The sequence below is a fragment of the Acipenser ruthenus genome, chromosome 6, assembly GCF_902713425.1.
Source record: "Acipenser ruthenus chromosome 6, fAciRut3.2 maternal haplotype, whole genome shotgun sequence".
NCBI lineage: Eukaryota > Metazoa > Chordata > Actinopteri > Acipenseriformes > Acipenseridae > Acipenser > Acipenser ruthenus.
In genome coordinates this window covers 38,985,629-39,010,514 of record NC_081194.1, presented here as the reverse complement: position 1 = coordinate 39,010,514, position 24,886 = coordinate 38,985,629, and the positions used below count along the sequence as shown (strand labels likewise).

Below are 24,886 nucleotides of genomic sequence, written 5' to 3'. Positions count from 1 at the left end.
GATCAGTGGCAAAAACTCCTAATTAAATCAATTTTGATTCCATGCTGTAACAAAAAGTTTAAAAGATAAATAGATTTTTTTAATCTTTTAAATTTTTTTAGTACATTTTTTTAAAAAAACCTTTTCTTTTCTTTCATATATATATATATACACTGTTGTTTGAATATGTTATTTAAATGGTATGACTGTGGTAGATGTGAAATGTTTTACAAATGTATTGTGGTTTGATTTTTTTTTTTACTATATACTCTACAGTGCTTTGAAATATAAAAAAGGGCTATAAAAATGCAAATAAATAAATAATTACCAAGCGAGACAGGCAATTAAAACAGCTGTGTATTTGAAATATGCTATGCCTAACATAATTGGCTTTATAGACTGTACCCATGTGTCTATACTAGCACCCAAAGATAATGAAATCGACTTTCACAACCGGAAACATCATCATAGCCTGAATATACAGGCCATATGTGATCATGAGATGCTGTTTACCAATGTGGATGGGAGTTTTGGGGTGCTGCCCATGACTCCTATACTCTTCAGCAGAGTACCTTAATGGCATACATGGAGTCCTTACCAGCAAATACAGGATATCTACTAGGTAACTAATTATAATATTATGTATTATTTGCACTGAACAGGGTAGTGTAAAAAAATGCCGCTACGTAAAGGAATATCCTCTAGAAAGTGTCCTGATGGCATCAGATGATTCTAGGGCATTTGCCATTTACTCCCACCTTTCACTTCCAGAGCTCGGCAACTCTACGAAATCAACCCACTCTGGCCCTAACCCAACCCCAGCCCTAAAACCTAACCGTAACCACTAAATATCATCTGATACCCTCAGGACACTTTCTAGTGGTTATTCCTTTTGCTACCTGCAAGCTGCAGTAATAGTACCCTTCTCGTTGTGGGAACAATCTGTGGGTGCGTTCTTGTAACACATATTTCCGGTTCCGGTTCAATTCCGTTTCTAGTAGCGCCATATTACCGTGAGACAGCAGACTTCTGGAGATAAACTGAAAGCACTTATCATTTCTGCAGTAATTTTGGTAAACAAAAGTTAATAAATAGTAATAATAAAAAATGCTGTCTGCAGCAACTTATGGAGAGAATGGGAAGATGAAAGACTATCATTATAGTGGACCTGTGGAGCACAGATTCTCACCTTACACGTTTAACGGAGGGTATGTTTTTATCAAATACATCAAGAACCTTTGTCGACAGATGTTACTGTCTGTATTGCATGGATTTGATCATCGTTTATTACTCGTCATACACATAATTGGTTGAATTTAAGTAGTATATTACTACAATATTTGCATTTTAAATGTTTCTTATATGAAATAGTCGTAGTTCCGTTGACAGTTTATAAAGTACTGTACAAATGTACAGTATCTTTTTTATCTACAGTTATTAATTTTATTTGTATGTCTGAATCATATTGATTTAGAGGTGGAGTAAGAAGATCATTTATAGAAACACGGAAGTGACTACATAAGTTCTGGTCGAAATTCATCACTAGTGATGGTCCCGCATTCGTTTTGCTCCTTGACACTTGTTTTTCCAATAACATGTATAAAGTACTCAGAATGAATACTTTAAATAACAGTGGAAGATTACTCCCATGTCTTTATTTTACTGTTCAATAATATGGTGACTGTTGAGGTGTTTATAAAAAGACAGAATCATCACACTGACTCATACAAGACCTTTTTTGTGGATATCCTTCCTGCTTTAACTGAAAAAGTTTTAATAAATCTCTTGTGTAAGTTATTTAAAACAAAACGAACCAATCCTTTGAGAGACTGACTCATTTTACAATTGTAGATAGGGCCATCTTCAATGTAGCATCATGCCCCTTGTGAAGGTAATTTTTCTGCTTTCCCATGGTTGTTGCTAAATTGTTGCATACAACTCATGCAGCTTATAAGGTTTAGTGGATCCCACTTACATTTTCGTATATTGAAAATTAGGATTTATTTTTTTATTCCAGTCACTTTATTGTACTATTGTAGGTTGCAATGCAAAAGGTGCCTCAGAGCTACAAACAATTAATTTAAACTATTATTGATGAAAGCAGAGGGAAAAAATGAAACGGAATATTGGTAAAGACTAGGACTGAAAGCATGCCTGTTTGTTAAAAGCCCTGGGATTAAATGTATTTGTTATCTGTCTGAAACCGATTTGTTGCTGGTATTTAAGCAAAGAGTAAACTGAAATTGTGATATTTTTCCTCAATCTCCAAGGACTGTACTGGCTGTTGCTGGTGAAGACTTTGCTATCGTTGCCTCTGACACTCGACTGAGCGAAGGTTACTCTATTCACAGCAGAGACTCCCCTAAATGCTACAAACTGTAAGTTGTGTAATGAAATCTACATCGTCATTAACAAAAAGCACCCCACATGAAAATCTGTGCATTATGATGTTGGTATCCCAAGTTTAATTTCTTTCATAGGGGAATAAAAAATGATTGTACAAATATGGTAAACACACTTATTTATAGCATTTAAGCTTTAAACTATTAACATCCCTACCCAATACCTCATGAGAAATTATACAATGTACTGCAGTGGTAATATTATAGCATTCTTTGAAGAAATTAATTAAGCAGCCAATAAAATAATGCATGTCACTTGGCTTTATTACACATTTTTTTTAAGCAGTATGTTAAGTAACAAGTCAGTCTTTGATCTTACCAGTTATTTTTTTTTAATTATTTTACAGAACGGACAGAACTGTAATTGGATGCAGTGGATTTCATGGAGACTGTCTGACATTGACCAAAATAATTGATGCTCGGTTGAAGGTATTTTTAAGCATGTTATAGTGCTTTTGAAGTTCAGGGTGTATTAATAGCGGTACAAAAGTAATTTGGTGTCTTTTAAAGCATTCACCTTGGTTTTCTGTAGAGCACAGAAACTGACTACTTCATAAGAGAACATTTTACATAGAATAATGTATGGGTTCGAATGCACAGTTGTAGTCAAAGGTTTACATACCCCAATAGAAATTTTATCAGGGTTGGGGTCAATTCTGAATGGAATTGGATTTTTTTGGAAAATTCAAATTCAGTTCAAGAATTTTAATTTTAATTTGAATTGAAAAAATCTTTAGGATACAGAGTTGGAATTTGAATTGGAATGAAAGAAAATATAATTTAATTCCATGAAATTCCACTCATTTTAAAAAAGGTTAAATGCCACATTTATTTTATACCATGTAACAACATAGGAGTGAAAAACTACTACTACTGTGACTACTGTGACTACTACTGGACTACTGGACATCTCATTGCAAAAAACTAAGTTTTGAAAGCTTTGAGCCATGCCTAAGATACAGTATTTGAAAGTATATATTAATGATGTTGCAATCAGTATTGTTTATAGTGATGTATAAAATAAATGTGGCATTCAACCTTTTTAAAATTAGTGGAATTTCATGGAATTAAATTCTATTTCCTTTCTTTCCAATTCAAATTCCAATTCTGTATCCTGAAGATTTTTTCAATTCAAATTCAAATTCTTGAATTGAATTGGAATTTACCAACACATTCGGAATTGACTTCAACCCTGAAATTTATAATTTCTAGTTACTAGAAGGGTTGTGGGTTCAATCCCAGGTGGGGGACACTGCTGCTGTACCCTTGAGCAAGGTACTTTACCTAGATTGCTCCAGTAAACACCCAACTGTATAAATGGGTAATTGTATGTGAAATAATGTATAATGTGATATCTTGTAACAATTGTAAGTCGCCCTGGATAAGGGTGTCTGCTAAGAAATAAATAATAATAATATATATTCATTTATTTCTTGTAACTTTTTTTTTTCCTTATCCACAAAAGCAAAACTTTTGCTACAAAAGATTTTTCCTATAATTATTTGTTTGAGAAATTTCTAGGAATTATGAATTTCCATTGGGGTATGTGAACTTTTGACTACAACTGTATATATTACACAATAATGTATGTCTCGAGTTGGTTTTGGGCAGTAATGCACAAGCAAAACCCCCACTATCTGAACCCATTATATACACATGGGGGTTATATTAAAACTCATGTAAAGATGTATTGTTGATATTTTGCTTTGTATTTTGTTTCTCCCACAAATACAACTTTAGCCCGATTCGCACAGGACTAAAAATCACATAAAGGTGGTTTTGGAATTTACAGATATCTGTGAAGTTTAGTCCCGTGTGAACTGTCCATTTCTTTTTATCCTAGATAATTGTCAGAGGTCCTCCTGATTTTTTTTTTTACAGGACATCGGGACCTTCTGTTAAATTTCAAGCTCAAGCACCTGTGTCTTTTTACTCCCGTGTGAATTGACCATGTCAGTGTTATGTTAGAATTGAGGCAGCATTTCCAGAGTATTCGTCTCAAAGCAATACCAGCTCACAATAAACCATAATAGAATATTACAATTGGTACGATTTGTCCTGAGATTCTCCTGTTCAGTAAAACGCTACAATTGTGCATAACCAAAGTGGACATCAGGTGAAAATACAAAACCTAATTGGACACTTAAATGGATGCTTTGAACGGTGCATTTGAAGATACTGTATGTATGCAAACACATACCACTCAAAGGACGAAATGGTTATTCTAGCCTTTGGAAAAGAAAGTACAACAAAATTAGTTATTTACACCAGGTTCACGGTTTACAAATCGTGGACAAAAGCGCCTTCTCTAGCCACAACATCGCATTTCATTTTGAATGTACCGACTTTTCTTGATGAAAACTAAGCAATGTCTGGGAGGTGTCTGAGGACACCTGCTTTTTAGGCCTGTGTGAATCATGCTTTTGTGAAGTTTATATCAGCAAGTGTTTTTTTCCTTGTATTTAAAATTTCTTAAATTCTACAGTTATTGGTCTGAACTCCATTGTTCCTGAGTTTGTCATTGTTTGGTTGAATGACCACGTTTTTTTATTTTGAATTTATTATTTATTCACAGTTGTATGCTTATTCTAGTGAGAGTGATAATGGCAGTGGTTTGTTTTTAAATGAAGCTGCTAACCAAGGAGGGTCAAGGAGCATGTTATAGGAATATATTTTACACGTACCTACATATGTGCATGAAGATTACAATTATATATATTTTTCAATATAGCATTGTTTTCTTGGCAGCATAAAATACAAAGAGGTAGTGTCTAGGTGTGTGCTGATTCAATGATTCGCATGGTGAACCGTGATATCGATGCATGTTTCACATTATCGATACAGTGACTTACTATATTGGTACTTTTAGTGTTAAATGTGATCTGCAAACAGTAATGTTCATGCATAGATTTAGTTTGTGTCTGTACTGTAAATAAGAACAACATTTATTATTAAGTACTCTATTAGCCGTGCCCCAACTTTTAAATCACTGTGTAAAGAATGTTTTTGTTAAGCCCAACGGAAGGGAACCGGAGAGCTAAGCGGAGGTGGGTTAATGTTGGTCTTTGCAGTTCATTTAACCCTATACACTTCAAGCAATTTTCACCTGTTTTAGCCACATTATCTTTTCCCCTGTAAAAAACACATTTATGTCCTAGAAGCATGATCTTTATATCAACATTTAAATGCAAAATTATTTCATATATTATGAAGTTAAACTAGAATAATAATGCTTCAGATACCCTCATGGATGAGAAAATGTAATTTGGACTGAAAGTGCAATATGTTGGGAACTTGCATACAACATTTCAACCCAATAGCACAAAAAATGACCAAAATATGAGTGTGCGAGTGTCTTTTAGAGCAAAAGTAACAAAATAAAAAACAAAAAATAAATATCTATATACCTTAGTGCTTATAACACAAATACCTATTTTCTATGCCATCTAGAAAAACTATTCCTGTCAACAACTATGCACAGAGGCACATTGCAGGTTTTACACACAGGTTTTACACAAAGGATGCAGTTCACCTGCCAGTTCAAGCTTTCTGAACAGCTTTTGGGTATCTGACTGTGGACCTGGAGTGTGACGAGGTGTAAACCTTGGCTGAGTTGGAGCGGTATCATTTTCTACCTTATCTCTGAGCCTAAATACAGTGAGCCTGAGCCTAAATACAATTGGGCATTTCAAATTGGGAGAAAAACGGGGTAAAAATTATTTGGCGACTACGAAATTAAAATAAATAAATAAATAAATAAATAAATAAATAATGAAAAAGTATGGCCTTTATTTATCAAGGACTTGATCAAAGTTCTTGCCTAAACATTCGTTTAGGATCATTGCCATCACAGTTGAAGATGGCAGCGTCAGATTTAAGCCAATGCAGTATGATAACGTCTACTACTCTGTGTGTATAACCTACACTGGAAACAATCAATTGTGCAAAACTATCTTAAGCGCTAAAAAGATTTAATTTGAGTCCCTACAGTATTGTGGACAACTAATTTACTACCTGTTTTTGGAGCCAAGGTGCACTCTTCTTACCAGTTCTTGTTTTACTGGATCTATCCCTGAATGTTATACCGGCATGTAAAACAAGAGGTCATGCAGAGGGTAGAATTCACCAACAGCATTTGGTTTAAAATGAATTTCCATTTAGAAAACACTTTTTGTCAGATTCAGAATTTTTTGCAAAACTGATAAGAAAATCTCTTTTCTTAAAACATTTGTTTCTGAAAATTTCAATTGTATACATTTATTATTTACTGTATTAAAAAAACAAACAAACAAACAAAAAAACTTATTTACCCAAAACCTGTTTTATTCCAAACAGTAGCACTATCAAATGGGACAATAATTGTGTAATTTGAAGTTTCACTCTGTCTCCATAAAGAATGATGTTTTCAAATCTAGGACTTGTTGAACCATCTGGTGGGTGTCTTGGCCCAGGTCCAAGGTAGTTGGCATGGTGGTGCTGCACACATTTAAGTTTTAAAATTACACACCTGATAGATTCTAGACCAAAGATCAATTACTGAGAATATACTTGGGTATAACAAAAACAGTGCCAAAGTGCCCCAACACTAGAAATTTAGATTCTGTTAATTTTTGTAAACATTTGAGCTTAAGGTTAGTATATTGGATTTAGTCATAAGAAACATTTTGGAGACTTAACATTTTATGAATAGCATGAAATATCTGTATTTGTAATTTCACAATTTAAATCTGCTTTTTCATTCAAAAGAATGTGCAACAGAAATGAATCTGCCACTGAAAACACTTGGTCCTCTTTTCATACGAGGTGCAACCTCATTTTGAAATGTTTCAAGCATGGAAACTGAGTGGAGATGCCATTTAAATTATTTGTTAAGAGCAAGGCAACATAACTGTACAGAAGGATGTTTTTTACCCTTCATTGTATAAACTTTGTAAATAAAAAAACAAGGACTACAATTGGATGTCTACAGACAGTATCGAGCTGTCAGTTATATGCCGAGTTATCAGAAAACATGATCCTTAATTAACCAAATAAACAGAATCAGCATTTACACAAACATATGGCTGTGTTCAAAGGTTTGTTTGCTAGCTAGGAATTCGTGGGAATTCGGACCTTTGAAGGTCCGTCAGGTGACATTCACGCGTGGTCAGATTTTTTTCTTCTTCTCTGTTAACAGTAACCATTTGACAATGTGTGAATACTGTAAATCACACATTAATTGTCTCTTGCTTCCAAAATTCAATCTTTTCATTTGTATAATGCCTATTGCTAAACAAAAGTTGTTGTAGTAAAATCCACTACCAAATTGCTATATGTAGCACCCCTTTATCAATGCTGCCGCTGTGCATTGGATCAGGGTATTGTGCCAAAGCACTGGGGGAGTACCTATAGCAGCTGTATTGCGTCAATAAAACATGTACTGAATACCTAGTGTACAAGACGTAAGAGAAGTGTTGTGGTAGAATAAGTATGAAACTTTAAAATATATACGCTAACACTCATAGCTTTAATTTCGAAGAGCTCTGACTAGACACTGCACCTTTTAAAAAAAAATAATAATAAAAAAAATAAGTAAATAATAATAATAATAATAATAATAATAATAATAATTGAAAGGCCACAGCACAGAGGCAGGCACCAGTGTCCAAGAAACGTGTTTCAGAAAGATAGAAGACAAAAAACCTCCTGTTTATCTACAGTTTACAAAAAGATGTTCATCCAGTCTGAAGTATTTTGTTGAGCTATGTTTTGTTTGAGAAAATAAGCATTTATTTTCAACAGACTAGGTTGGGACCCTGCATTGTGCAAAAAAAGCTGCAAGTAATAAAGTGTAAGTATTAATTCATAATTATTTTATAAAGCTTGCAATCCTACTTTTTGGGTTCAAAGATAAATTAGCAAGAGCTGTATGACATCCCAACCAGAGGTTACAGTAACATCCAATCTGTGTTTGCGAAGTGAAACTTTTCAACAGCTTATATTTTTTTATCACAATTTAGAACTTGTATGAACTGGAAAGCATTTTTTTAAACGGTTCTTTTTTATTTTATAAATGGGTTCGTAATTTTCGAAGTTTTATTTATTCAGCCGTTAATCATGATTATCGTGATAATTTACAGCCGATATAATCGATAACAGAAAATTGCATTCTCATCCAACACTACTGTATATGTCCGAGTATCGCAAGCAGCATCAATTACGTGTTACTGTTCTATATAACTTATTTTTAAACTACATGTGTGTTTTATTCCATTTTGTGTGATTACCTGTAAGAAGAGTAGCTATGGGGACGGTCACCAGTAAGTTATGCAAATTATACTATCGTAGTTTCGAACCTTTGTTCGATAAGATGTTCCGAACCTTCGAAGGTCAAAATGTTTCATTACATCCCTAGTTAACAAACATGCACTAAGGCAGGAAATGGCTCATTCGATTACCTATGCCTTTTAAGGGGCGTAGTCTAGAGGCACACTGATTCGCTCTTGTTAGTAACAGTCAATGTTTCTAGCTGACCGTCTCCAGACCTTTTGCTGCTGCCAGTCTCTGACTGGTATTTACCAGTTAACGGAAACACTGTAAATACTCATAAGCGTCTATTTTTAATGAGTCCTGTAATATGAAAATTACATACTCTGCTAAATCTAGGATACTAACATATTAGGAATGTAAGTACTCTCCAACAAAAATGGGTCTAGCAGCAAGTAATGTGGTATTTTTCTACTGTTTTTTATTTGAACATGAACTGACATCAATTCGGGTCAACTTTAAAATTCTAGCTGTGGACATTACTGTGGATTTATTATTTGATATTTGTCCATTTAAGATCAGTTTTAGCATGGTGCTCAGATCTAGTATCACTTTAATATAGTAATATGATTAATATAGTAATATAGAACTGTATTATATTTAAACCCTCGTATTTAGTTAGTGCCTAGAATTAGTCAGTTGCGATTATTCTATTCAGACTCCCGAGCCTTGCATTAGCATAGCTCCCTTTTTATGACCAGTCTATAGTAATGTGCTGAGGGGGTGTATGGTTTAGCCAATCAAATCAAATATTATTAGCAGCTCTGACTGATGTGCTTTTTATTTCAAACCAGTAGGTGTGAAGAAACGATGGTCCAGTTTGTTTACTTCCCTAAGTGTTGTTTTAGTGGTAGGGTTTTTCTCGCACCCTTCAAAGATTTTTGTTCTGTGTTGTTCTGTCTCCCAAGTAGGCATATTTTTGCAACAGCTTTCAGCAGAGTAGATTGCAACTTCAAGCTCTTGCTAGAGTGCCAAAGAAAGATTTAAAAGGGACATTTTCTCCAGATTTCTGTTATACTAAAATGGAGTCTGAAGTTTCAATCGCCTGCCCTGCTGTAAAACACTAAATGCTTCCCTTGTCCTTTGTGGTTTCAGATGTATAAGCACTCGAATAACAAGACAATGACGAGCGGTGCAATAGCAGCTATGCTTTCCACCATCCTGTACTCTCGACGATTCTTCCCTTACTACGTTTACAACATCATTGGGGGTCTAGATGAAGAAGGTATGTACCATTTATTTCTACAGAATACCTTTTGGAGATTATAGTTAGTCCAATAAAACTTGCAGCATTCCAGTCAATTAGTTGTAATTCACTGTTCTGATCACAAGTGTGAATAATGAGCCAGACCTGTGATTTGCAACTTTTTTGCTTGATACTGGGACGAATATTACAAACTAACTAACAAAAAGTTAAAACGACTGTATCCAAAATACATCTTGCACAAGAACCATAAACAATGCATACATGACATTTGAAATACGTAACACACATTCTGTTTTACAGAAGAGTTCTTCTTTCTTTAATAGGTCACTTGATGGGTTACCAGGTTTATCTTGTGTCCAAGGGTTTTTTTTCTTTTTACTGTGATATGATGCAAATTATACTTTTGTTTTTCAGCTGATCTAAAATATTAGAATATTTGTTTCAATTTTAAAATAATAGAAAAAACATGTTTTTAGGTGATGCATTTAAGTTTGTTCATTTGTAAAGTTGTGTTTTTTGTTTTTTTTTCTTTAAAAACAAGAGAAACACAAAAGGCAGCACAGGTTGCTATATGACGTTGACTTGCAAAAAAAAAAAGTTTCCCTAAATAATAACTAAGCAATAGCTTTCTGTTTTTTATATTTCCTTTCAATTATTCATTTGATTGTTTTCTCTCCAGGAAAGGGAGCAGTGTACAGTTTTGATCCAGTAGGATCATACCAGAGAGATACTTACAAAGCAGGAGGCTCTGCAAGTGCCATGCTGCAGCCCCTCCTCGACAACCAGGTAGAGTGTCTACTATTGGTCAAGATTCTTATTGTAGCCCCGTACAGATGCACTAGATTTGCGCCTTGATTTTAAATACATGGTGCTAACAAAATAATTCCAATAAATCTTACCTAATATACAGTTACAGACAAAATATTGGCACCCTACACTTACTATACCATAATTCAAGGTAACCGATTTAAGGACAAGAATTTAATAAACTTTTACCACTTTTTTAACAAAGCAAAATACACAATTTCTAGTAATTTTGAAAATCTTTAAAAAAAACAAAACAACATTTAATGTATTAATTCATGACAAAAGTATTGGCACCCCTGCTTTTATTATGGCTTTCAGACGTTTATGGTAATTCTTAACCAGTAGGTTACATCTTGTTGGTGAAATCTGGGCCCATTCTGTCCTTCAGCTCAGACAAGTTGGATACACAATGCTTGGCTGCTGCCTTTTTCAGATCGGTCCAAATCATTTCTATTGGATTGAGATCTTGTAATTGCAGCCATTCCAGAACTGTCATCATTTTCAAAAATTCCAGAGCCGTATGCCTTGAGTCGTTGTAGGGTTGTAACAAAGTATACATTTTGACCTTCAAAGGTTTGGAACACATTACTGAACGAAGGTTCGAACCTTCAATAGTACTAATTTGCATAATTTACTGATGACCGTCACCATAGCTACTAGTTTATATTTGATTGAAAATCCTATTATCTTACAGGTAATCCATATAAATAGAATAAAACATTCACATGTAGTTTAAAATAAGTTTATATAGAACAGTAATCAGGTTTTTATAATTTAAGTAAAAATACACGTTTATGTACGCATAATTGATGCTTTTTCCGATACTCATACATATCAGTAGTGTTGGACGATAATGTAATTTTCTGTTTTCGATTTATATCAGCTGTAAAGGATCATGATTAGGGCTAGGAGTTTGTCACAGAAAATTTGTACGTAAATCATGGAGCAGTCACAGTCAATGCGTTTAAAATCACGGAGAAAATGACAGAGGGAGAATAAAGTCACTGTGATAAAAAAATTAACTGTCTTAATAAAAGTATTTTGTGATGCCTGGTGCGCACAGGTTCAGCAAAGAAGGACGAGACAAGCAAATGGAATTTCAATGTGTTGCTTTTTTATTTGCTCTGCAACGGTGACTACTAACTAACAGTAGCATTTATAAGAGCTGAACTAAGCAGAGAATAATAACGCAAACGGGAAAGGGTAAGCAGACGGGAAGCGTAACACACTTTGGGGTCGAGAAATACACACACGAGGCTAACACAAAGAGGGTGTGGGGCTGACAAGAGACATGTACATTAAATTAAGTGCAACCGTACAACAATTAAACAACAAGTGGAACGATAATTTAAATTAAAGAGAAAACTGTTCAATGTATGTCCCGCTGGCAGTTAGTATAGTACACAGACACACACTGAATTTATGAACTGTTAACATAACTTTCAAGAAGTATTTAATCGAAGAGCTTAGTTTGATTCAGAAAAAAAACAGGACAGCAAAAATGTTATTATAAAATGAAGACTTGCAGTCTATCTCTCTTTTGTGAAAATAAAAAGTTCAAAAACAATGTCTCTGTGCTCACTGATTTCATCTGGTGTGGTACAAGTTCATTGTTTTTTGTATTTCTTTTCACATTTTATTCTGGTACAGCATGTTGTATGTTGAGAGGTTTGTGGGCTTAATGGAACGTCTGTTTTCCCTAAGAACATTGTGGTAGAGAGAAAATGTACTCAAGGGCTGCAACGGCTCCTGTGCAAAGTACAGTGTCGGAGCTAGTTCAAAATATGTAATTGTTTATTCAAAATTTAATGTTAATAAGATAAACAATTTCCAATAAAGTCACATAGCGATGGAACACAATTTACTGACATCCCCGCAAGTTACGCACATCAGCAAAAATTACGGACACTAGCAAAAGTCACGGAATCTGTGATACCCGCAACCACCGTGACTAAATCCCAGCCCTAATCATGATTATCGGCTGAAATAAATAAAACATTTCTTGTAACGTGTCTTGTTATTACTAACCTCACAAAATAAGTGTTTAAAAAAATAAATAAAAATGCTTTCCAGTTTATACAAGTTCTAAATTTGCGGAAAAAAATAATTATATATATAGATATATATATATATATATTGAACAGTTTCTTGCAAACACAGATCATATGTTATTTAACCCCTGGTTGGGATCTCCTACAGCTCTTGCTAATTTATTTTTGAACCCAAAAAGTAGGGTTGCAAGTTTTATAAAATAATGAACTTACACTTTATTACTTGCAACTTATTTTGCACAATAACATTGTTTACGAGCAAAAACGGAAAAGCGTGACAACAGATCTCTCGCGCTTTTTTGGTCATGACAGTTCTGCTTCTACGTTTACATGAGTTTATTTTCGAGAGAGAATTTAGTCGTCCAAATGCAAACGACCTCATTAATAATAAAATAATGGGAGGGTTTATTTAAAAATCACCAAACACGCTGAAAAGCAATGCTGCACGATAAAGGATATCGTCAGATAATGAATAGGGGTTTAGATGAGGCTTTACGCGCTAGGCAGAGATGAAGAGAAAGTTACCCCCATCTGTCTAGAATGCAAAAGGCTTGCAGTTAAAACGGCTCATGCTGCCAAGAAGAAGAAAATAATAATAGTTATTACTATTATTGTTGAGAATTAGTTGTTCTAGAAATGGTAGAAGTATCATGTGTACAAAAACCGACAGCACTCAGCAATTCCCATTACTGCTTTTCTTATGCTTCTTAGGCTACTGATGTCCTTTCACACACCCATATATATATTAGTCTTAGCCAACTGCATAATTGTTAATATGCTAAACAAAAGGATTATGCGTTCAATAATCACAAATATGCGTTTATGTGGAACAAATATATTAAAAACAACTCATGATGTGTTGGTTTCAAACACAGGTACTTTGTTAAAATATTGCAATTAATTCTGCAGAAAATGTGGAAACTTACACAAACGCTGTTAATGTAATAAATATATAAGGTGTGTGTATTTCCTAATTAGTTATAAGGGTATATAAAATCATAGGCCTACTTACAACGTAGTTGTATTGATGGATGGAGAAGACGCAGACAAACACTGGCTAGATTTAAGTCTAGTCCCATGCAGTGGGTTTGCAGGAAAGGAATCGTATTGTGCGCAGAAATTCGGCATGCAATGCAACCACCTCTTGGTGCTGTTGAGCAGCGTGGTCCAGCCTTTCCAAAAGGTGGCTGTATTGCCGATCCTGCCTGGCAGCGATGCGTGCAATCAGACGGTACATCCTTCTGTACCCTAGGCGCATCAGACAATGCTCCTGGATCAGCAGCTACAGCGTTCAAACCAACTTTAATTAAAGAACAACAGTTGTGAATTGCTTCACAGCTTTTGTTTTACATGTGAATCCTAAGAATAATATGTGAAAAACAAAACATATCGCATATGCGCACACACTTAGCCCGACATGCGTAAAATGGCTTGATATCCCCAACCATTTGTTTTCTCACAAATTATTATTAGGATTCACATGTAAAACAGAAGCTGTGAAACAATTCACAACTGGTCTTCTTTAAATTACAGTTGTTTTGAAAATGCTAGCTGCTGTGGTTGGGGATATCAAGCACTTCTAATTGACGCTGGGACGGTGGTGTGTATATGCGATATGTTATTGTATTCACAAATTATTCTTAGGCTTCACAGGTAAAACGCAGTCTGTGAAACGATTCACATTTGGCATCCTTTACATTAAAGTTGGTTTGAGCGCTGTAGCTGCTGTGGTTGAGGAGATAAAGTCATTTTACGCGTGTCAGGTAGGCTGTGTGCGTATATGCGGTATGTTATTGTTTTTCACAATTTATTTGTTTGATTCACATGTAAAGGAGGGCTTGTGAAACAATTCACAATTGGTCTTCTTCACATTAAAGTTGGTTTGGACACTCTAGCTACTGTGGTTGGGGAGATAAAGCACTTTTACGCGTGGCTGAGGCTAAGTGTGCGTATATGCTGTATGTTATTATTTCCCAGAAATTATTCTTAGGATTCACATGTAAAACAGAGACTGTGAAACAATTCACAATTGGTCAATCTGGTGTTGCGTGCTGTCAGAAGGGGTGGAAGCTTGAAACATCCTGCGGGAAAAAAGCTACATTATTCGTAGTATTATTATTATGATAATAATGCCGGTCATAACAATCTAGTAGTTTTCATGCATCATTCATAATACACTGAAATGAATAAATAATGGTATAAATCAACATCAAACATGGATATTTAACTGATTTGTATTAGTAAGACTGGGATAAGGAAAGCCTTACTTACGCTACAGAGGAGGACAGAAAGACCGTATCCCAGAGAAGAGCGTTCTTTTACATAGGGGAAGTGGAGGTATTTTGCACGACTGTGGAGTTTGTTGTTATGGGACTAATGAGGCCAATTAGCGCGAACTTTACCGTGCTTTACCAAAGTGTAATGACACGTAAGTCACACACTTTTTTGCCGTGCACTTTTGGAATGAGCACAATCATGCGTCATTTGCGCGTGACACGTCATGAATGCACTATAGTAGCGCGATTAAAACTTGCATGTAAACATCGCCATTGATTCCCCTGGTCCCACCCTAGTCTGTTGAAAATAAATGCTAATTTTCTCCAAAATGAAACATAGCTTAACTATAAATTTCATTTTTGTAACTATAGATAAACGTCTATAGTCTTTTTTTCTGAAACCCTTGATTGGACTGTAAAGGTGCTTCCCTCTGTGTTGTGAACTTTCAACTCTGGTTTGTTTATTTATTTTTAAAGATGCAGTGTTGTAGCCAACTCAAACAACCATTCATAATCTGAAATTCTATTATACGTGAGTGGGGAGAAAAAATTGTTTAATTTTGAACACGGTAATAAAAACAGTTATTTGCCACATTGATGGATACTTTTCATAAATATATTGGTTAAATGGCAATTTACGCTGGACACCCACAAAGAAATAGGGACATGATATTCTTTAGCCGCCTCCAGTTTTACATTACATGACCGGTGTGAAAGCCTCCACAAGATGTACAATTACGCTTAAAAAATTAATATTAAGCTTGCTTTGACATGAAGCACTTGTTGTGAAAGGACAGTCAGTACATATTTTATTGAAGCAATATAGCCCCTATAGGTACCTCCCCAGTGCTTTGGCATAATACCCTGCTCCAATGCACAGCGGCGGCGCCATAAGAGGTGCTACGTGTAACGATTTGGTAGTGGATTTTAATACAGTAATAGGTATTATACAAATCAAAAAGATCAAATTTTGCATGCAAGTGACATTTAATGTGTGATTTATAGTATTCACACATTGTCAAACAGTTTCTGTTAACAGAGAAAAAACATCTTGTAGGAACAATTCAATAATTGATAACTTAATGTTTATATGGGTTGATTAGTTCTCTTACTAACAATATTTAATTGATGTGTTACAAAGATAGAGGCTTTACTCTGAACACACATTCACGCTCAGACACAAGGAATGTTCAATTAATAGTAGTATTTTATTAAGCACACAAATAATGAAATCAGAAATCAGAAAAGTCAGAAAGTACATCTTTGTCCCTGAGCACAAAACACAATTCAAAAATCTCACTGCCCTAGCAGGCAATTGAAATATGACACCACCTGTCTCCTCACACACAAACTGCAGCTTGTGTGTCTGACAGTGCATGAATGCCGCCTGACGAACCTTCAAAGGTTTAGAACTACCTTTTGAATTCCTGGCAAACGAACAAATCTTTGAACACAGCCCTAGGTCCTTGTGTTGGAAGATACACTGTCTGCCAATCAGCCTACAAGCAGATGGTATCATTGTACTTTGTAGAATGTGTTGATGCATTCAGAGCTGCAGATAAGCTTTTAGGTCATTGAGTAATTTACTCTCCAATTTAGACACTATGGGCCATATGCATAAAACTTACCGTCTCCTTTATCGTGCCAGTAATAGTTTTTAAAAAGACAGTATCTCACCAGGTTATTCAACTAATTTAGCTTGCTTACTTCTGTAACTGTAGGTCAGTGATCTACCACCGTTCTTAGTGAACAAAGTTACTGTAATGGTAGTGGACTGTACACTGTGCCGTACCTTACCAGGGGTACACTGACTGTATATACCGTACATTGAGCATTCTACTATATCATTAGTACTGTACCGTACTGTGCATACTGTGCATTGCCCGCCATACTGTACTGCACTGTGCATACAGTGCACCTTCTCTGTGCACTGACCATACTGTCTTGTAACGAATGCTCAACACCTGCACTGTATGTACTGTGCTTGTGCACTATAGACACGTTCTGTGCAGGTGTTGAGCATTCGTTACAAGACAGTACTATCATTGATTTAATCAGCACTGGTTAGCGTCACTGACCACTGTTGTAGCACTGCCCGCTGCATAGTAACTTGCTGCGTGTGTTGTTCAACAGTCTCCTTTGGGTACTAGTAATATATGCTATACTGTTACAGCAGTTACAGTTAAAGGTCATTTGCATTGTACAGTACTGTAGTTGCATATGCAAGGCGGTTCTCCCCACGGAGGACAGGCATGGCTGATGCACTGCCTGTCTGGGGCCAGAACTTGCTCAAGAGGCACTCGCCGACCACAACTATTGTGAGTTTTGTGCATTATTATTATTATTATTTTTATTATTCTTCCCTGAAATAGAAATGTAACCATTAACCTTCAAGGCCGCTGCGTCTTATTGCAGTAGTCTTGAGGGAAAAATTATGACGTTTTGAGTGTCAGCAGTCTCTTTTATGCCCTTGGGGGCGGGCGTGACTGTGTCACTGGCACTACATGCAGCTTTGAAATATCTATTCAGGTTAGACGGTATCAGAGGATTAATACCCATGAGGTAATGGTTACATTTCTATTTCAGGGAACGTTTTGTTATTTGTAACGCATACATAAAATACATTGTTCACTCGCATAAATAGGATAAGCTACTTCCTGGTTGGAAAACATACAAATCAGACTTGTAACCAATTAATTGATGTAAGTGGAGAAAGTGGCAGGCTTGTGTGGGCTGTTTATTAGGAGGAGGGAGATATCTTAGAAGATGATCCTCCCAGAAGAGTGTGACGACCCTGCAGCTTTGAGCTGTGACTCAACCCTCTGGATTACTCTGATGATGTGATTCGTAAGTATCAATTTAACCGGAGCACAATTATTCACCTTTGTGGAGAACAAGAATATGAACTGAAGCATTGAATTGCTAGTGAGCGAGTTATTGCAGTTTAAAAAAAAATAAATAAAAAAATAAATAAACAAATGTTGTTCCTATATTGATCACTATCACGCAGAAAGCAGGTAGTACTTAAATTTACATTTTTTTCATAGCATTCCATCTACCAATTAGAGGCAGCTGGAGTCATTTTAAAGTAAGTTATATTTTATTACAGGTCCCCCAACACGTACGTGCGTTTACCATTTATTTTGAAAAATACATGTTTGTGTCAAACGGTTGTATTCTTGTAGGTCTAGTTAGTTTTCTAATCCGATTTCGCTAGAATGTAGTATTGTGTGACAGGCAAAATTTTTCAGTCTATCAGTATTTATTTATTTTGTGTTTTAAAAGAAGCTTTTTATATGGTAAGGTGTACTGTCTGAGAAACAGATTTTTAGATGTATTATTATTAGGGTTACCAGATTTCTACAGTGAAAAACCGAGATACTGCACTAATGCAAATAAAGAAGCGATAATGTTGTGTTCCTAATTGATCGCCTTGCTATAACAATTTAAAGCATCCCGACTCTCGAAACACACAATATTGTATTTATTATATAGATTTACCTTCCAAAAATGTGGTTGACAGATTGGTAAATTGGTATGTTAGACCGCGCAGAGAAATCCTAAGGGTCAAGAATCCGGTCGCTTATTCACCAGTCACATTGATAACCCAGACTTATTGGTCACATGTTTCTGGCAATTCCCAGGCAGGCTACATTTATTTGTCCTGGCATTCCTATTATCCATTCTCTAGCTACCTCTTCCAGTATATTCACAATTGACCATTGAGATACCAAAAAGACGTAAAACACAGGTCTCTAGTCGTTTTTTCTCCAGAAAAAGCCAAGAAAACCATTCAATGGCCAAGTGAGACCGATCGGAGCCGAGAGAAGCCGAAAAAAAAAGTGGGTGGATCTGAGCAATACACATAGCCCCGGCACCACAGAGATAACACAGACTAAACAAACAAGATAGCTGCTTCTGCAGCCAGTGCTCAAAGAATATCATGGACATTTGCAGAGCTTTTTGAGATGTCATAGCAATAAAATAATGACTTGGATCGCATTATTGAGGAGTTTGGTGATAAAACGAGTGATCAGGAGATTATTTATCGGTATGCACGACTATGAAGACGTATGTGAAAAATACAGCGAACGAGGGGTGGGGCGGGGCTGGAGATGCAGTACTGAGTGTCCTGTTGATATGCAGGGCCTTTTAAACCTGTTTTACTGAGAAAAAAAATACTTTTAAACAGCGCGTGCAAAATAAACTGCACGTGTGAAAATAAATTGGACCCGACGCGCTGAATAAATGGACTGCAAATGGTTAAACATGGAGGTGGTTTGATCATGAATGGGACTGGAGACATTCATGTGATTGAAAATCGAATGAGTGCAGCCATGTATCAAAACATTTCAAAGTATAATGATACCATCTGCTCACAGGCTGTTTGGTAGACAGTTTATTTTCCAACATGACAACGACCCAAAGCATACAGCTAGGTCAACAGTCATTCTTGAAGAAATCAAATAAAAATTCTGGAATGGCCTTCACAATCCCCAGATCCCAGTCCAATAGAAATGCTTTGGACTGATCTGAAAAAAGCTGTAGGTATGTCTAACGATTTCTATTCAGCCTACTGCTTTAAGACAGGGGTGCACAACCTTTTTATTAGGGCCAGATCACCAAAAGTACAACTGGCCAAATGCCAAAATGCATGTTGTAAAATGCAATGCCTAATTTATATATATATATATATATATATATATATATATATATATATATATATATATATATATATATATATTAGATATAATTATTTAACACCAGTTTTAAGCTATGGTAATTTTTCACAATGAACTTAAGTTTTTAGTACTTACATTCACTCTGGGGTGCAGTCCAATTAATCAGTGGGAAATGTTGCAGTTCTTCTCAGTTACCAGCTGAGGGATATTGGGCTCGAGTGAAGTGGTGGCTACTCTAAGCACTGCTTGCAGGTTATCATCTGTCAGCCTTGTTCCGAGGTGTGACTTGTTTAGCTTCATAAGGGAAAACACCTGTTCACAGATATAAGTGCTTCCAAACAAAGACAGCAATTTCAAAGCTTCTCTGCTAAGATTAGGAAACTGATTGTGGTCCAGTGATCAGTAGAATTCTTCAGCGCAGTGGAACACTGCAGTTCAATAACTTCAAGCTGGAGATCGTCAGGTACACTTTTTGCATCAACAGAGAAGGGATCCGTGAAGAGTTTAAAAGAGGTTTGCTCGCTCCTGAATTGCCCAAATCTGCTGGCTGCTGCAGTGAAAAGAACCTCTTCAGGACGTTGCCCCGGTTAAGCCATCTCACTTCAGTGTGATAAATCAGGTCACCGTAAGTGATGCCGATATTCTCCAAAAAAGACTGAAATTCACAGTGATTCAAAGATTGCGAACAAATAAAGTTAACTGTGGATACAACACAGTCCATAATTTCTTTAAACTTCAGGTATTTTGCACACAAGGCCTCCTGGTGTATTATACAGTGATACTGCTTCAGCAGCGCTGCTCAATCCCCGATGTGCTTTTTTAAACACTTTATAAAACCGTTAGTCTTGCCAACCATAGCCGGAGCACCGTCGGTTGTCACCCCCACCAATTTATTCCACTGCAAATTTAAATCTTCAACAGCTTTCTTAAAAGCATTAAAGAAGTCAGATCCAGTGGTTTTGCCATGCAGAGAAACTAGAGATGCCAGCTCCTGGTGTGCTTCAAATGTTTCTGTCACTCCACAAACGAAAATTAAAAGTTGGACTGTATCAGTGACATCGTTGCTTTCGTCCAGAACAGCAGAGAAATACACAATATTGTCTGCTATGCGTCTATGCATAGTCATTCTAAAAAAGACAAACGTTTTTAAAGGAATCTTTATTTTCTTTGCAAACAGCATCACATATTTGCATCAGGCAGTATTTTGTAAAGGGACGTGATGATTTTGCAATTTGCTGCGCAACTTTGAATCTTGCTATTGTAGCAGCTTCAGGTTACTTCTTTTTCCGTTCAAAAACACCTTGCTGCCCCAGTAGTTGTATTTTGGGAGACTCCAATTTTTTGTTTGTGCTTCTCCCAGCAATTCTTTGTATTTGGTTTTTGTCTCATAATGGCGCGCCGTATATTGTATTCTTTGGCAACTGTGACGCATTCAAGGCAAATGAGGCACGTATGGACACCGGGTTTGGATTCAGCAAAAAATATTTTTCTGTCCAAATTCTGTTAAATTTTCTGTGTTCAAAATCATTTTTTCTTTTTTTTTACTTGTACATGGCTTTGACAGACATGTTTTCAGACGCTAAGGAGGCAGCCTATCGTAATTTTGTGAAAGTATAAATATTTTACCTCAAATAATCGCAGAGCAACAACCATAAACGTGAATCGCTGTCTTCCGTTTAGCATCTAGCTGGCACCTGTTTCCGAACCTTACGTCATGCTTTCCAAGGTCTACTGTACTGTATTACTATTGACTAACATGACAGAATCCCACCCAAATGGGCTGGGCTTGTGTATGTTCCAAGCACTTCTAAACTTTAATCACCTCTGTCTGTCAAGTTATATTGTAGTTGTTTTGGCTAACACGATACAAGGCATTTTGAGGCGTCTACCACTCACACTCACTGTTAGTAGACTGGGTGTGAGTCATGTGTGGGTTCTCTCTTTCGAACGCTACTTGTTTCCAGTGAGCAGTGGCTGAAGTAGAACTTCTGATTTTTTTTAATTAATTAATTTATTTTTTTGACAGTGTGTATTTTCTTAAAGGTGCGGGCCGTTTTTCATTTATAATATCAGTCCTTACGGGCCGTATATTGTGCACCCCTGCTTTAAGAGAATGGATCAGCGATAAACCTGAAGAACTTTGAAGTCACAAGTTGGGCAAGTGGGGGAAGGGGAGTTGTAAATGTTTCTATGATACGTAAGAATATGTAAACTGTAAGTGATCAACGACCTTTCACCCAGACTATCAAAAACAGATGCATACATTTGCCAATGCATTTCTATATATTATTTTGCATTGGCCAATGTGCAATTACGAAACCTTGACAATGTGTGGGTTCGCAAAAATGTATCTTTTCATTTGTTTGTGTATATTTTTTTGATATAGCAAATCTTGTGGACTGTCCTTAATAGACTACACTATTTTACAGCATATGCACTGTGATGCATTAAACTGTGATTTAAAGATGTTAAGGTTAATTATTTATTTCTTGATGTGAACTTAGCAGTTGCACTAGCAAAAATGTATCTATTTAATATGTATGTGACTTGCTAAAAATATAATTGATAAGTTAGTTACAAATGCCAAAAGAAGCCATGCTGCGAAGAGAGTGTTAAATACAGGCTTGTGGTTTTAGCATTGTTGAGAACAGGGTGAAAAATAAATATCACATGTACTTTTTATAAAACGTATATCAAGTGTTATAATTTGAATTAGTAGTTCTAAATCTATTTACATTATTATATTCTGTGTAAGCGTACTGCTGATACTGTTATTGTAATCAATACTTGCAGCTGTATCATTGCACCGTAGTTTCAATAACAAAGAACTCGAACATCAGATGATTAAATATATATATATAATATATATATATATATATATATATATATATATATATACACACATTTAGCTAACACACACCCACTTTGATCCAGGCCAATGAAATTCAGTTAAAACAAGTACTGATGTTTAAATATGTATTTATTTTTTGTACCAGTCTCATAGCTATAACAATTACATGTAGTTTTTAGCCATGTAGCGCCCTCTAGCATGCAAAACACATAATGGCTGGTTAAATAAATGGCACGTTTCACCAACTTCAATTGTGCTGCAAATCCTGACAATATTTTGCGTCCCTGTGGTCTGAACATGCGGATCTCAATGTACTTCCAATCTAACAGGTCACCACTTCAGACATGATATCAGAAGCATGACTTTTTTAAATAAAAGGGCATTTCTATTCCTAATTTCTATTTCTTATAGCTATTGTGATGGATTCACTGTTCTTACTGCGCTTTGTTTGTAAGTAACATTATTGCTATATACTGGTAGTTTGTGCACTTTATTATATTAAGAATTGCTTTTTTTCTCCTTAGATTGGGTTTAAGAACATGGAGAATGTAGAGCATTTGCCTCTGTCCCAAGAAAAGGCAGTTCAGCTGGTCAAGGATGTCTTTATTTCTGCTGCTGAAAGAGATGTCTACACTGGTGATGCACTCAGAATCTGCATTGTTACAAAGGACGGCATCAAGGAAGAGACTGTTCCACTCCGAAAGGATTAAGCAATCTTCTCAGCCCTGCAAATCGGAATTAACTTGTACTATTTCCTTCAATACATGATTTTAGTGTAACTTGCCCAATATTTTCTTTATACACTCATTTATGTAACAGAATAAAGGAATCCAATACAACCGTTTGTAAAATTGTGTTTATCTGCCAAAAGCTTCAAAAACAGTAGAAACATATCCTGGTATATTTATTTGTTTTTGCCTTTGGACTAATTTATAAATGTGTACTGCAGATGGACTAGTAAAGCATAATACAATCGACAGTTATCCAAACCCACACATGTTCTGATATTCTGTTTTTAATAGCTTGTACTTAATATCCTTATTCTGTTTGGATTGGCAGCTGTAATCGGCTTTGCAGTTTTTACTTTAAAGTAGAGGTTTTAATCTTGACATTTTCTATTGATTGATTAATCATCTGATCAATTAATCACTTAATCACACCTCTTTGCTAGTGATATGAAATTACAAGTAATACAAAGTATTAACATAATGCTATTGTAGCCGGTTGATCGGTTGAAGAAAAAAAAAAAAACTACATCCAGACAGGTATTTGTGAAACCAATCCAGGTAACGTTTATTCTTGTGTCTCCCAGGTATCCAGAAACTTGATTATAATAACAGGAATATGAACTAATATTCTTGTAAGTTTGAAGCTGCTAAAGTAACGCACTGACTACATGCTTGTACTACAACCAGCACTCTTAAAGCTGCAGCAGCTCAATTATAGTTGTATTCCTGATTTATAACACAAACTGTCGCCGATGATATTTAAATTTTGCTGCACAGTTTGAGTTTGCAAGTTATCAGGCTTCTTGTACTTCGTTAGTTCCTGGTGTCTCAATGGTAAATTATGAATAAACTGCAAGGGGTAACGAGAAAATGGATCATAGAAATGTTGTGACAACTAGTTGTAACCTGCCTGGGACCTGGCAGAAACACGTGACCAATAAGTCTGTTTTTAATAAAAATTTGAATCCACTCACTTGCAATGCATGTTTGTGACTGGTGAATAAGCGTCTGGATTCCGCCATCTTAGTCCCTTGAACCTAACCTACCAATACACCCATCCGTCAACCAAATTTTTGGAAGGTAATCTATATAATGTACTGTTTGGAGAGCGTCTGGATGCTTTATATAGCTGTAGGAAGGAAATCAATAAGGAATACAATATTATTGTTTCTTTATTTGCAGTAATGCATTGTTTAAAAAATATAATTTTGGACTTTTTGTTTTCAAATTTTAGGGAGCGTGTCGAGTTGGAAAGGGAGAGCACAATAGACTAGTAGTACCTGGCGTGGAGCAACCTCCACACCTCACCCTCTCTTAACTGGAGTCCCCCAAGGGTCAGTCTTGGGTCCTCTCCTGTTCTCTCTCTACACCCGCTCCCTGGGCCCCCTCATCGCATCCTATGGTTTCTCATACCATTTCTATGCTGATGATGCTCAGACTTTCCTCTCCTTCCCCACCTCTGACTCCACCATCTCCTCCCGTATCTCTACCTGTCTGTCTGCTATTTCCTCCTGGATGCACTCGCATCACCTCAAACTCAACCTCTCTAAATCTGACCTCCTTTTCTTTCCCTCCTCCTCCCCCTCCTCTGATCTCT

At 36.0% G+C, this 24,886-nt stretch overlaps 1 protein-coding gene across 1 annotated transcript; it reads left to right on the top strand.

The window, feature by feature from the left end:
* The first annotated feature begins 941 nt into the window (after positions 1-941).
* Positions 942-23,400, top strand: LOC117410476 (proteasome subunit beta type-1). Its single transcript, XM_034017051.2, has 6 exons — positions 942-1,187; positions 2,250-2,357; positions 2,729-2,810; positions 9,783-9,912; positions 10,574-10,680; positions 23,086-23,400. The coding sequence occupies exons 1-6, from the start codon at positions 1,087-1,089 to the stop codon at positions 23,269-23,271; spliced, it is 714 nt and encodes a 237-aa protein (XP_033872942.1). The 5' UTR covers positions 942-1,086; the 3' UTR covers positions 23,272-23,400.
* Positions 23,401-24,886: the final 1,486 nt, after the last annotated feature.

Excerpts from the sequence above, each read along its gene's own strand:
- LOC117410476 (XM_034017051.2), top strand. The coding sequence starts at position 1,087 with ATGCTGTCTGCAGCAACTTATGGAGAGAATGGGAAGATGAAAGACTAT. Across the intron at positions 9,913-10,573 it reads TGGGGGTCTAGATGAAGAAG|GAAAGGGAGCAGTGTACAGT; the intron begins GTATGTACCATT and ends TTTTCTCTCCAG. Across the intron at positions 10,681-23,085 it reads AGCCCCTCCTCGACAACCAG|ATTGGGTTTAAGAACATGGA; the intron begins GTAGAGTGTCTA and ends TTTTCTCCTTAG.